A 12,195-nucleotide genomic window follows, 5' to 3' on the forward strand; every position below is an offset into this window, starting at 1 on the left:
TAAAGGTAGGGAACAGAGACGTCACACCCCCACCCCACGGTTACTGTACCAGTGCTGAGCGGCCAGTCCTCTCTGGCTCGGCTCCTCAACAAAAACCTGAAAATGCAGTTCATCAATACTATATCTGCCAATATTCATTGGCTCTTTCTAGTTACACTCAAAGTGGATTGGTCTCTCTAGCGTGTTCCCAATTTGTCATTTCATGTTGTCTGCACACTTGCAGCCTTTCTTTCTTTATTATTCATGCCATTCTGGTATATATGGTTTAATTCATGGTGAAACGGGTTAATCAATAAACAAGTTTATTGATTAACCCGTATAAACAAGAGGAAACTGGAGTACCTGGACAAACTCCACCTATGATGCACAACTTTGATATTGTGTGTTATATCTGTGTAACTTGTGTCACAAAGTGTGCTTACTCCTAGTTTAGGCAATGCGTACACAGATTCCACACTCCACACACAGACAAACACACATTTCGATAAACAAACACATTTATAATAATTAAACTGTTAGCACTATAATGATTTATATTTTGTTGTTAATCTGAAATATCAAAAACCCTTTAAAATCATCATGTGACTTTAGAGGCTTTCAAAGAAAAATGACGAGATGCTGAATATTTCAAACAGGAAAAGGAATTAATCAAGGGATCCGTCATTAGGAAGTGATCAGACATCTGAATGTTTCATGAGTGTAACTCTAACAGACACATGACTCTAAACTGTAGCGTGGGAGGTCCAGAACAACACACACAAACCACACACACACATACAGACACACAAAAGTGCGCGCGCACACACACACCACATACAAACAGACAGACAGAAAAATACACGCACACACATACACCACAGACAGACAGACAGACACACACACACAAATGCACACAAACTATGAAGTGAAATTTTGCATCTAAAATGTATCTCTTGCTTTTATGTTTTGTAATTTTGTAATTTTTATTGTAAAACTTTCTGCATAATTTAATTATGAATTAATTATTTTTACACAAACAATACTAAACGTCTTTACATATCCCAAGCTTTCAGATGTAATTTGTTTAGATGATGGACTTTCTTGCTCTAGGACAAGAGCCAAACTTGCCCAAACATCTTCCAAAATATACAATTTTACAGTTTAGATATAAACTTTACAAAACCGTAACAATCCATCCAAAGAAGTGTCTGTGCTAGGCTGTAAATTGAAAGATGTTGAAGACCTCTGACAATCAATATAAATGAAAGTCCACCCCTCCTTTATTTGACACTGGGGTATTTAGAGACAGTTAGTGTCTCTAATCTGTATTAGCAGGTTGTGTTACTGCCTCTCTCTTTCTTTACATCCATGTTGAGATTTATGACCGCTGCATTCATGTGAAATCTGTCATTAGTTTTATCAGCCGAGGGCCGGGTCTTCAGGATATACATCAATAACACTTCAGTTTGATCTCCTGTCATAAATCCTGTCAGCTTTATCCGTATCTGTCTCTGGACATATTCTTCTTTCACAAAAGACACTGATACGCTAATGAGGACAACACCTCACTCCATTGAGCGCTCAAGCCTGACTGGAGTCGATAATGTCCGATATGACCGGCCAGCCTTAAATAACAATGAGATAACACAAACAGACACAAAACATGTGCTTTACCTGATTCATCCCTGTAAAAAATTAAACTAACTGGCAGAATGCTACAGTGTTGTGGAAGACTGACAGACTCAAGCTATGCATTTACTAGCATGTGTCTGCTTACTAGTTAATGAGCTTTAATAATACTCTGGTCTCTCGCTTGAGCCCATCCTTCAAATGTAAGTCCAAAGCTGAAAAAGTTTTTATCTGTCAGACGAAATTTTCCAACACAATCTCATGGTAATTCGTATTTGTTTTACGAGGTGGCCAATTTGTATCTGTTTTTGCACAATTTGCTTTTGTCCATGTGATGCTGAGGGCGGGTTTTATTATTATTATTGTATTTGAGACAACTCAAACTCATACAAATTCCTTTTGTCCTCAGACCATCTGCTTAGAAAAGTATTGTAACATCACATCATTCCTAAACAGGATTTGATTATTATTCACATCAGCAACTGTGAGCAAATGTGTGTAAATATATAATGCATATAATGACGCAATACGGTGTTAATGTCAGTTCAATCCAATGCTACCACCTTAACATACTCTGACATTATGTCCTACACCGTAATCTCATCTCATCATAATTGAGGTGCCACTGACTCAGTGACTGATTGGTCCAATACTGTTTACTGTATATCAGTGAGCATCACTGTCATAAATGATGACCTAACACAATGCAGTAAACTATGTGATGTATCGATCGGCCTGTCAGTATTCAAAAGAGAAGTCAAATCTGTGTGTGCCCTCCTCTGATAAACGGTTATCTCTCTCCTCCATGAGGAGTCTGCCACCTCTATTCAACAGTATTTGTGTATCCCATTAGTTTATCTCTTGAGTGAGACTGACACCATTACACATAAGCAGTTTCTCTCTTTAATTCAACTTTTTACTCTTTGTCCAAAGTTAAAGTAAGGATTGAATCTGCATAACTCTATTTATCAATGCACACAAATAAAAACATTTGACTCTTTACTCTTCTGTACGATGTTTCTACATATTACAGTTACTGTAGGTATTACAGTTACACCTGTAAAACAATACTGACTGAGGTTATACTTCGACCGCTCATCTCCTACCACCTGCTTTATTCAAGTGTGTATCGTCCCCCACTCTTCTATTTTTTAAGTTGAAACAACTTGAATTTACAAGTCATTTCAGCTTTCTTGAGGAGTTGGTATAAATTAAAAAATAAAGTTGAATGGGCTTAAGCTATATTACAACTTAATTTTTACAACTAGTCAAAGTCTAGTTGAAGTAGTTTTAGTTGAAATGACTTATTAATTCAAGTTGTTTAAACTTAAACATTTAAGTGCAACTAGGAATTGTTACAGTGTAGTAACTACCAATAACACACCAGCAAAGAGTTTAGAATACATCATCACCAAAACCAGCATTTAAACCATTAATTTTACTGTTCTGTATGTACTTAGTGTGTACTGTGTAATAACTCTGGTACTAGCCCCGAGCCTAACCCTAAACCTAACCTAATGTTAAGTGTTTTGTTGCTAAGGTGCACACACACTGTAAAAATAAAGTCAAATATAACAGTAAATCAATAATGCCTGGCTGTGAGTGTGAATGTGTGCGTATGTTCATTTACAAGAACAGAAGCATGACTTCACAGTTATCATCAGTTATATTTTTACTCATTTACTCTTTCTTTGTTGAATCATGTATTATCAGAATCTAATTTCACATGTTAATCTAATGTATGTTATGACACTGTTGTCCTTTTATACTGATGTATAATTTCCTTCACTCATCCCTGTTAATATTGATCATTTATCATTGTTAATCTTTTAAATTAAACCAAATAAAAATAAAAGTAAAAAAATACTATGGTTTTCATTTCTAACTTTTCAGATGTTGTGCGCAAACAGTGGCCAAAACATTAAGGACTTGTGGTGGTTGAGTGAGTGAGTGAGTGAGTGACAGAAATAATGGTATCTTACTGTAGCATGTTAAATATTTCAGCTTGAGAGGTTTTGGAGAAATACTTTACAGTTGTTTCTAGAAAAGTGAATTACTTCAAAGTGTTTAGTTTGTAAATGTACAGTCAAATCCAAATCTGTCTTTATCACAGTCTACACATACATCCTTTACAAACTAATAATCCAACTATTCTGTGACAGGATTTCAAATGAAGCCTGTTCTTACTCAGATTCAGCCATTCAAAACAAAAATACCTGCTGACGGATGTCAAGGAACAACAGACAAACTCAAATGTTTTTCAGCCAGCAAAATCCCCAGTGTTAAATGATCATAGCTGGGTGACTCCATCTTACAGAAAGTTCAAAAGTAACACTGAAGCAGAGTTCAAAGCTGCAGTCTGTATCATTTGCCTCTCTTTTACCATCTCTGTTTGAAACAATTACAACTTGCTTGCAGAGTTATTTTATAATCATGGATGATAAGTTTAACTTCTAAACAACTGCTGTAAATCTGGTGAGAAAAGCAAGTCACCATTGTGATGTTTAGTGTTTCCTTTAGTTGGGCTTTTGGTTCGTAAAGTTTAGTGTTGGTCATCTTCTGTGCATTGTGACAATGTGTTGTGTTTATAAAACACATTTGTTAAAACAGGGGAAGATGTGATCATATGTTATTTACTTAATGATTATAAAATCTTAAGTAATGTTATTCAACCGTCTCATGCAAAAAAATTGAATGTAAGCGTATACTTTAATGTTCTGTCAACCCTGTGATGCTCCCCTGTGGTACTTAAATAGGAAAAACATTGATGTGTTTGATGGCTTCTAAATTCATCCCTGTTTGGATCCTAAGGAATGAATGACGCCAAATGCTAACACATTCACGACGTGCCGTACAAAGATTAAGTGCACGCATTGGGAAAACAAAGGTATGTATGAATTCGTCTAAGCTGAGGTAAGAACATAGTAAAATATTGAAAAACTGTGGTGTTTTCCTTTAAGCACCACTCCTTGAAGAACATTCATGTAGAAATCATACATCACAAAAACCCTGCGGTCTTACTGTGGGCTGTGTTCCAGTAACAGTCGCAGGGAGGGCAAGTCCCCTTTAGCTGCAGCATAGTGAACAGGCAGCGCCCCCGTATCCGTGGCAACAGTAGGATCCCCCTCCCCACTCTTCAGCAACCATTGAATGATGTCGTGATGGCTGAAGCGTGAAGCCAGATGCAGGACAGTGGCCCCTGAGCTGTCTTTATCCTGTAACACAACACAATATCAACTCAGCATATAGACTACTACAGTAATGATAACAGTGTTCCTGTCACATTTTTTTGTGACCTTGCCACGGACTTTTTTTTCCGTGGCATTCTCACGAATTGGTTACTCAACTGTTTTGTCCTATTTTCTTACCATTGTTGCTTCGGTTTAGAGTTAGATTTACTTAAAATGACATCCCTTCCCAAACCCAACTCTAACCCAAACGCCAGGGGACAATTGATTAAAGTTTAGAAAATATAAAAGAATACATCAGAAAAAATAAACCAATACTTAAAGTGACACCAAATCTAACCCTAAACCGAAGCGACAATGGTTTGAAAATAAGAAAAAGCAGTTGAGTAACCAATCCGTGAGAATGCCACGGAAAAGAAAGTCTGTGGCAGGGCCACGGAAAAATGCGAAGATCCATGAGAATGCCACGGAAAAATTAGCAAAAAATTCCGTGACTATCCCACGGAACTTTGTGAGATCATGTTGGTTGCACAGTTGGTAGAGCATTGTTTAAGCAGTGCAACAGGTCATGGGTTCAAGTTCAACTCCCAGGATAAAAATGTATAGCCAGGATGCACTGCAAGTCCCTTTGGATGAGAGTGTCTGACAAATGCATAAAAAGTAAAATATAAACAACTCTCTTTCAGTTTAGTGAAATATTTAAAGGTGCAGTGTGTAAATTTTAGCGGCATCTAGTGGTGAGGTTCCAAATTGCAACCAACAGCTCAGTTCACAGCTCACCCATCGCTTTTAAAATGCATAGAGAAGCTACGGTAGCCACAGGACAAACATGTCATGATTGGAGACAACTTAATAAAAAAGTTTGTCCATTAAGAGCTTCTGTAGAAACATGGTGGCACAAAATGGCGACTTCCATGTAAGGGGACCCTCGGTGTATGTAGATAAAAACGTCTCATTCTAAAGTAATAAAAACATAACGGTTCATTATGAAAGGTCTTTATACACCCCTGATAATATAGTTTTGTATATTATTTTGCATTTCTGTCAAGAGATCCTTCTAAAAATTACACACTGCACCTTTAATGTCATGTAAATCAAGATGTGCATGTAAAAGTGTATTCAAGTTACACTAAATACTAAAACTAATTTATTTTACTAATCATTGCTGTCTGAGGAAAACATGCACTTTTCTCAACTGTTGTTAGTTTTGCCTATATTGTACATAGTAAAAAGATGTTTCAACTTAAAATTACTTAAATTGATGACACCTTAAAAATGTAAGTGTATTTAACTTGAACAAACAGCTTATTAAATTTTTCACCTAAAGTGAAATCTGAAGTTGAAAAATGTAAGTAATTTTTAAAGTTGATCCAACTTTTTACAGTGTACAGTATATGGCATTTCAGATGAGTTTTTGATTTATTTTGTAAGATTGTTTATAAGAAAAAGAGTTGTCCCATGCTCCAGGAGGAAAAGTTATCCTAAAATGAAGTATGACAGCTTTGTGTAATGAACACAGAAATTCAAGTTATTCACCAATAATAATCCTTTTTGGTATTGCTTTCATTCTAAATAAGATAATGTTCAGAGCATTCAGCTTCTTTCGATCCACAGAAAAGCATCAGTCATACAGGTTTGACACATGATGAAAAACTTAAATTTCTTTAAATGAGACTCTTTGCTTTTTAAGCACTTTACTTTGACCCGGGGTCTCTGGTAGATCATGTTGAACTGGCAAAAGATGTTTGTATTGCACTACAGGTATGAAACACAATAATGTAATGTGAAGCCCCACAGTAGACTTGATGGCAGTGATATCTTCCAGCAATGCATGTGCACACAACAACAGAAGGAGCTCTAGTTACTCCTCTGTTATGGCAACCGATAGTTTTTACATTTCAGTGAAGTGACTGAGGTGCACCTCTAGACCTAATACAGGACTAGCACTTGTGATCCGAAGGACACATTTTTTAAATGTCACAGGGACGGTACCTTTAAAAAGTTTCTAATATGAACCATTTACCGGTAGGTAGAAATATGTATGCACTTGGTACCAATGTGTAACCCACTGTACTTGTGCGATACTAACATGCAATACAAAGTTTTTGAAAAGGTACCGTCCCAGTGACAGCTTTTGTACCTTTAATTCTAAGAATGTGTAAGGCCAGTTTCAGAACGGGATTTAAGTATCATATTAACCTAGAAATTCCTTTCCGGTTTAAATTGAAATAGACCAAAAATGATATACATTTACATAAATATGTAAAAATTCTAAAATACATGAAAAATATGCAACAACATAAACTGTACATTAGTATTACTAACTCTACACAACTGCTATAGGATTGTAATTGGACTGTCAAGATCAAAGTGATGTTAACAATATGTGTACATGAAAACAACGTGAATAAACTAACAACACTGGTGAAATATGCTTTTAAAGGTTTTGCTCTAATGTAAACGCTGGCAGTGTGAAAGGACCTAACACTGATATTCGCTCTAGACTTCCTCGCACTTGCCTGTCTGAAGAAATAAAAATCAGAATGAGTTTTATTCGCCGGGTGTGCACAAGCACACAAAGAATTTGTTGTGGTTTTCAGGAGCTCATGGTAAAAGTAGCCAATTGCAGTGTAACTGTAACTAAGGGCTGTCAAAAGATTAATCGCATAGAAAATAAAAGTTTGTGTTTGCAAAATACATTTGTGTGTGTATTGTATGCAATTATTATTTATATAAATTTAAGAAAAATGTTTTCATGTATATATACAAAATAATATATAAGCCTATAGTTCTCTGCAAGAAGCCCCTGCTAACTTCTATAAGGTAATACAAATCTCTGCAAAGAGTCAATGCTCTGGGTGTTTCTGTGCTTCAGATTATAAATTTTACTGATGATACTTCGATCACAATAATGAGATTGTCTACAGAGACGCCTCATCTGTCACTTTTTGCTATTTCGCAGTTTCTGTATACCATAATAAAACATTCAGAATTTATAGTATGAAAATAGCATCATATGCCTAATCCTGACTGACTGCACATCACATTTCAATCATAAATGTACTTTATGATCTGTATTGATGTAAAATTGTAGCTAACAGACACTTTTGACTGCCTTCAGCAGAGTTTGGGTTTAAATAAACAGACTTTAGACATTATACAACCAGGTAAATTCCATAAAATAAACAGAAAACTAGCCCTTAGTGGAACCTTTAAACAAACTTAAATTATCTTCTGCAATCTTAAATGCAACATAACATTAGGTAAGAGTTCTACTAGCTTTAAACCACAAATTCCTAATAAAACTCACATTTAATTTATACCTATACTGTAAAAAAATGATGCATTTTTGTCAAATCAAAACATATTTATGTTACTCTAACTTAGCAAATTAAGTTAAACAATTTCAACTTGTTTTTCTAAGTTATTTTAACTTATCCCAGGTAAAAAATGTAAATAGTATGTTGAATTGACTTGCAAAACTAAGTTGTTTTAACTTCATGCTGATTATTTTAAGACTGTGCATTTAAAACTGTGCATACAGTCCTTCTCAACAGGTAATATGGGCCATAAATATTCATGACAAAACACAAATTCCTTTACCAACATCTGAACATTTTTATGTACGGCCGTGAAATAAATGGCAAACTTAACATTTTGAGACAAAAGGAAACAGTGATGTCTAACCCCGCAGAGATGATGTTACCACCCTTTCCCAAACTTGTTTTAAGACAGATTGGATGAAATCACTAAAGATGCATTTGGCCCTTGTAAATGTGCACGGTCAGCACATCACTGAATACCTGAATGTTAAGCATTTCATGCTGCAGAACACACAGGCTTCATTTCAGAATTACACACTACCAACTCTAAGAGCAGGGTATTAGTCACAGCACGACTCAAGCTGATCAAACAGCCGGACTCAGAATAAGACCTCAGGAACACAGAGGGGTAACTTTTTGATCATGAGACTGAAGGTTAGAAGAATGTTACCAACATACTCTCCTAGGCCTATTAATGACATTCGATTTCTTAGCATCTTAAAGTTGACTGCGTATATTAATTTAATAACATATAATAGATAAATACTTCTGTCATTATTTAAATTACTGTACATTAGTACATTTACTAGGAATTTTATTTGTTTTAACTGTAATAAAACCATGGTTAATTTTTGTAAGGGGTACATTGACAATAGGTTGTAATCTACTTAAGAGTTGAATTAAACTTAATGTTTACACAGACTTTAAAATATTATAATATTTTATAGATTTCAAAACTATATTTACATAGAGTAATATGGTAGTTAATATGTAATAACCGTCTGAAGCGCGAACTGTTATGCCATATCTCTACTATATACATGTTTCTTATTATGAAGATACTCACGGCCGCGCGACATCCTCCCTGCGTCACGAGCCACTGTAAGCAGCTCAGGTGGCCCGTGGCAGCGGCGTCATGCGCGGGGCTCGCGCCGTTGCGCGCCAGGCTCATGGACGGTAATCCCGCTTCCTCCACCAAATAACGTAGACAGGTGAGCTTTCCAGCCCGGGCGGCGTGGTGTACGGGCGTCGCTCCCAGCATGTCCTTCACATCAGCGGTGAGCACTTTCTCCGCTAACTGCACCTTTAGAGTCTGAACGTCCCCCTGCCTCGCGGCCAGCAGCGTCCTCTCCACCACCATGATGAAGATATGATGATGATCTCGCCCCTCAAAACACGCGACTATGAGCGCACCATTGAGAGCCCGCTAACGGTAACACAGGTTTATAAGGCGCACAGCCTGCAGTCACTCTGCTCTGTCCATCCCAACTCTTTATCATCAGATCCAAATGCTGTCGCTCAATAACTATTAAGATGACCGACGAGCATCCACACCTAGGTTTAGTATCTTAAGTAAACGAGAAAACACCTCGATGGCTTAAGAAAGGTCGAGTGATATGTTAAATGCCTTGTGGTCTGTTGTTCACACGCGTAACACATGTCACACCTGTTCTGCAATAAACGCGCGCTCTTCGGGTGAAGCGTTCGGCCCTGTTCTGGTCACACGGCTCGTCCAGAAGTCCTTAGGGACTGAACCTGTGAATAATCCATGAAGGGGAGGAGAAGCGCAACATGTTTAAACCGGCTCAAATGTTAAAGGGACAGCGCGTTAGGCTATGCAGGACCAGGCCAGGCGTCTCTAGTTATAGTCGAGTTTAATCGATCGTGCTATATTTTGATATTCATATTACTAAAAGTTTTTGTGTCGTTACGCGTTTGTATTGTATAAAGAGAGCAGTTTAGTACTGTAAGCCAAAAAAGCTCTTATGGGAAACTCGCCAACGGATGAATAAATAACCATACAACGAAGAAGGACAATAATTACTAAACATTTATACGTACACTATCAAAGTGTTTATTCTGCACCAGAGAGATGCACCTGTTGAGTGTTGTTGAGTACGCTACTACATTACCAATAGATGGCGGAGTGGCGCAATCCATCGGGGTAACAACAGGTGTGTTTCATATGGAGCTGCGCAGAATGATCGACGGCGGATGACATCACAGTACCGCGAGAGCAATTCGAGAGCTGTGCGTCGCTCTCACAGTTTATACAAAATTTATATTTATACAATGTGTATAATGTTTATACTGTGACCCTTGTACTTTGTACTTGTTGTTTCTCAATAAAAAAAAAAAAAAAAAAAAGCTGTGCGTCGCTCTTCAGAGTTTTTCTTTTAATTGTTTGTGGGTGTTTTATTGTCGTTGTTTATTAATCTTGAATAGGCTCTCAGGTCATCGCTGTCTCCGGACATGTAAATATCTAGATAAGGTCTAGTGACTTCAAAGGCATCGTGATTTCGTCTTTTTTTTACCATAAAATGAGCTAAGTAATAATAATGAAATTAATAGCTTAACATGCAGCTCTTAGCAACCAAGCTGAATTAGCAACCAAGTGGAATAAACCTAAGTATTTAGTAGCTTATTTTGTGGAAAGTCTGCTTTGGATGCATTCTTCAGTTATCCAATAGGTGGCGCTATGTGTTTAAACGTAATGGGGATCATAAGGGGTTTTGCAGTTTTCAAGTGTAGATGTTTGGTTGCGCACTTAATATGAATCAGAAGTTTGCTTATATGCAGCAGCTTATATATCACAAGAGCACATGACGCTTTGCACTTGCAGTGCATAGCCTATAAGCTAAAAATTTTATCAGTTTGTGTGTTCCTGCATTAGCCTACGATTTCCCGTGATATCAGGTTGACAGTAGGCCTATGTGTGAATACATTTATAAAAATATAACATTGAAGTTGACTGTTTCACATTCTTAAAAACAGGGGCGACATGCACCATTTTCAGCTCACATAAATTTGTGCATAAACAGACCTTAAAATAAATAGTTTAGGGCGTTCACACTCTTTTCCGTTGCACCGCCACTTACATTTCTAACAATCTAATCCCCCTGCCTTCATGTGATAACCACCAAAATGTAGGCTATGTGACGACTACTTTTATGTCAAATGCTTATATCAATTATTTAATCAGAATAACCATTTGAAATTGCATTTTTTGTTTTCTTTACGTTCTGTTTAATGACTTGATTAGCTGTGCCATTAAGTAATTTGCACAAAAACTGTCATTTTAAATCAATAAAGTATATAGCAAAAAAAATGACATAAACAACAGTCACGTGATTGATTTTAACGTTCAATTCTGCAAAAGCAATCATGTAATCTACACTTTGTTTATTTTCAACTTTTTCTTTTAATTGCAAATACCCAGTTTAAAATTTTTTTTATAGAAAATGATTAGAGGAACGCATGTTTGCACTAAATACACCTCATATGTGAGCATGTGATTCCGCTACCCACCCTCACAAACTCTTGCGTAGAAATTTACTAATATAACGCCGAGACTGTCACATTTTGAACCATACAATTTCTTTACAGGGGAGGGGAGGTTAACTGTACTGCATTACCGTACTGGGGGTTGGAAGTGTTTTGAGCGTTTCTAACTACGTTATAATTCTTTAGACAGCAAAATTGCAGCAGCAAGGAGCCCTCCGTTTGAATAAGCATGACGCCTGTGCTTAAAAATTAAGGTGCTACAAAAGATTCTTCACACCAATGCCAAGAAGAACCATTTTTGGAGCCCTCCAAAGATGCAGACAATGATTCTGAAAATATGCTTTCTAACATTCTGCAGATACATTTTCTTTGAGGAAAAATATAAAGGCAAAAATACCTCAGGGCATCAAGGATAACTTAACGTTAGGCTATATCCTGTTGTGCGTCGTTGTAAATTCGATAGATTTACTCCTTAAAAACAGTTTTAATGTTTAAAATGAATTTTTTAAAGTATATATTATATGTTAAAGCGGTTCAGTTTTGGCACTGATTACGGAGTTTTTTAAACACCT

At 36.6% G+C, this 12,195-nt stretch overlaps 1 protein-coding gene across 1 annotated transcript in view; it reads right to left on the reverse strand.

The window, feature by feature from the left end:
• The window catches only part of espn (espin), a 70,276-nt gene extending 60,439 nt beyond the window's left edge, over positions 1–9,837 (reverse strand). Inside the window, exons 1-2 of the mRNA XM_065247829.2 lie at positions 9,186–9,837; positions 4,630–4,823 (exon numbers count right to left, since the gene is read on the reverse strand). Of these exons, the coding sequence (XP_065103901.1) occupies positions 4,630–4,823; positions 9,186–9,479 (488 nt within the window). The 5' untranslated portion in view covers positions 9,480–9,837. The remainder of the gene's footprint in view (positions 1–4,629; positions 4,824–9,185) is intronic.
• Positions 9,838–12,195: the final 2,358 nt, after the last annotated feature.

This window comes from Paramisgurnus dabryanus, chromosome 11, assembly GCF_030506205.2.
Source record: "Paramisgurnus dabryanus chromosome 11, PD_genome_1.1, whole genome shotgun sequence".
Classification (NCBI taxonomy): domain Eukaryota; kingdom Metazoa; phylum Chordata; class Actinopteri; order Cypriniformes; family Cobitidae; genus Paramisgurnus; species Paramisgurnus dabryanus.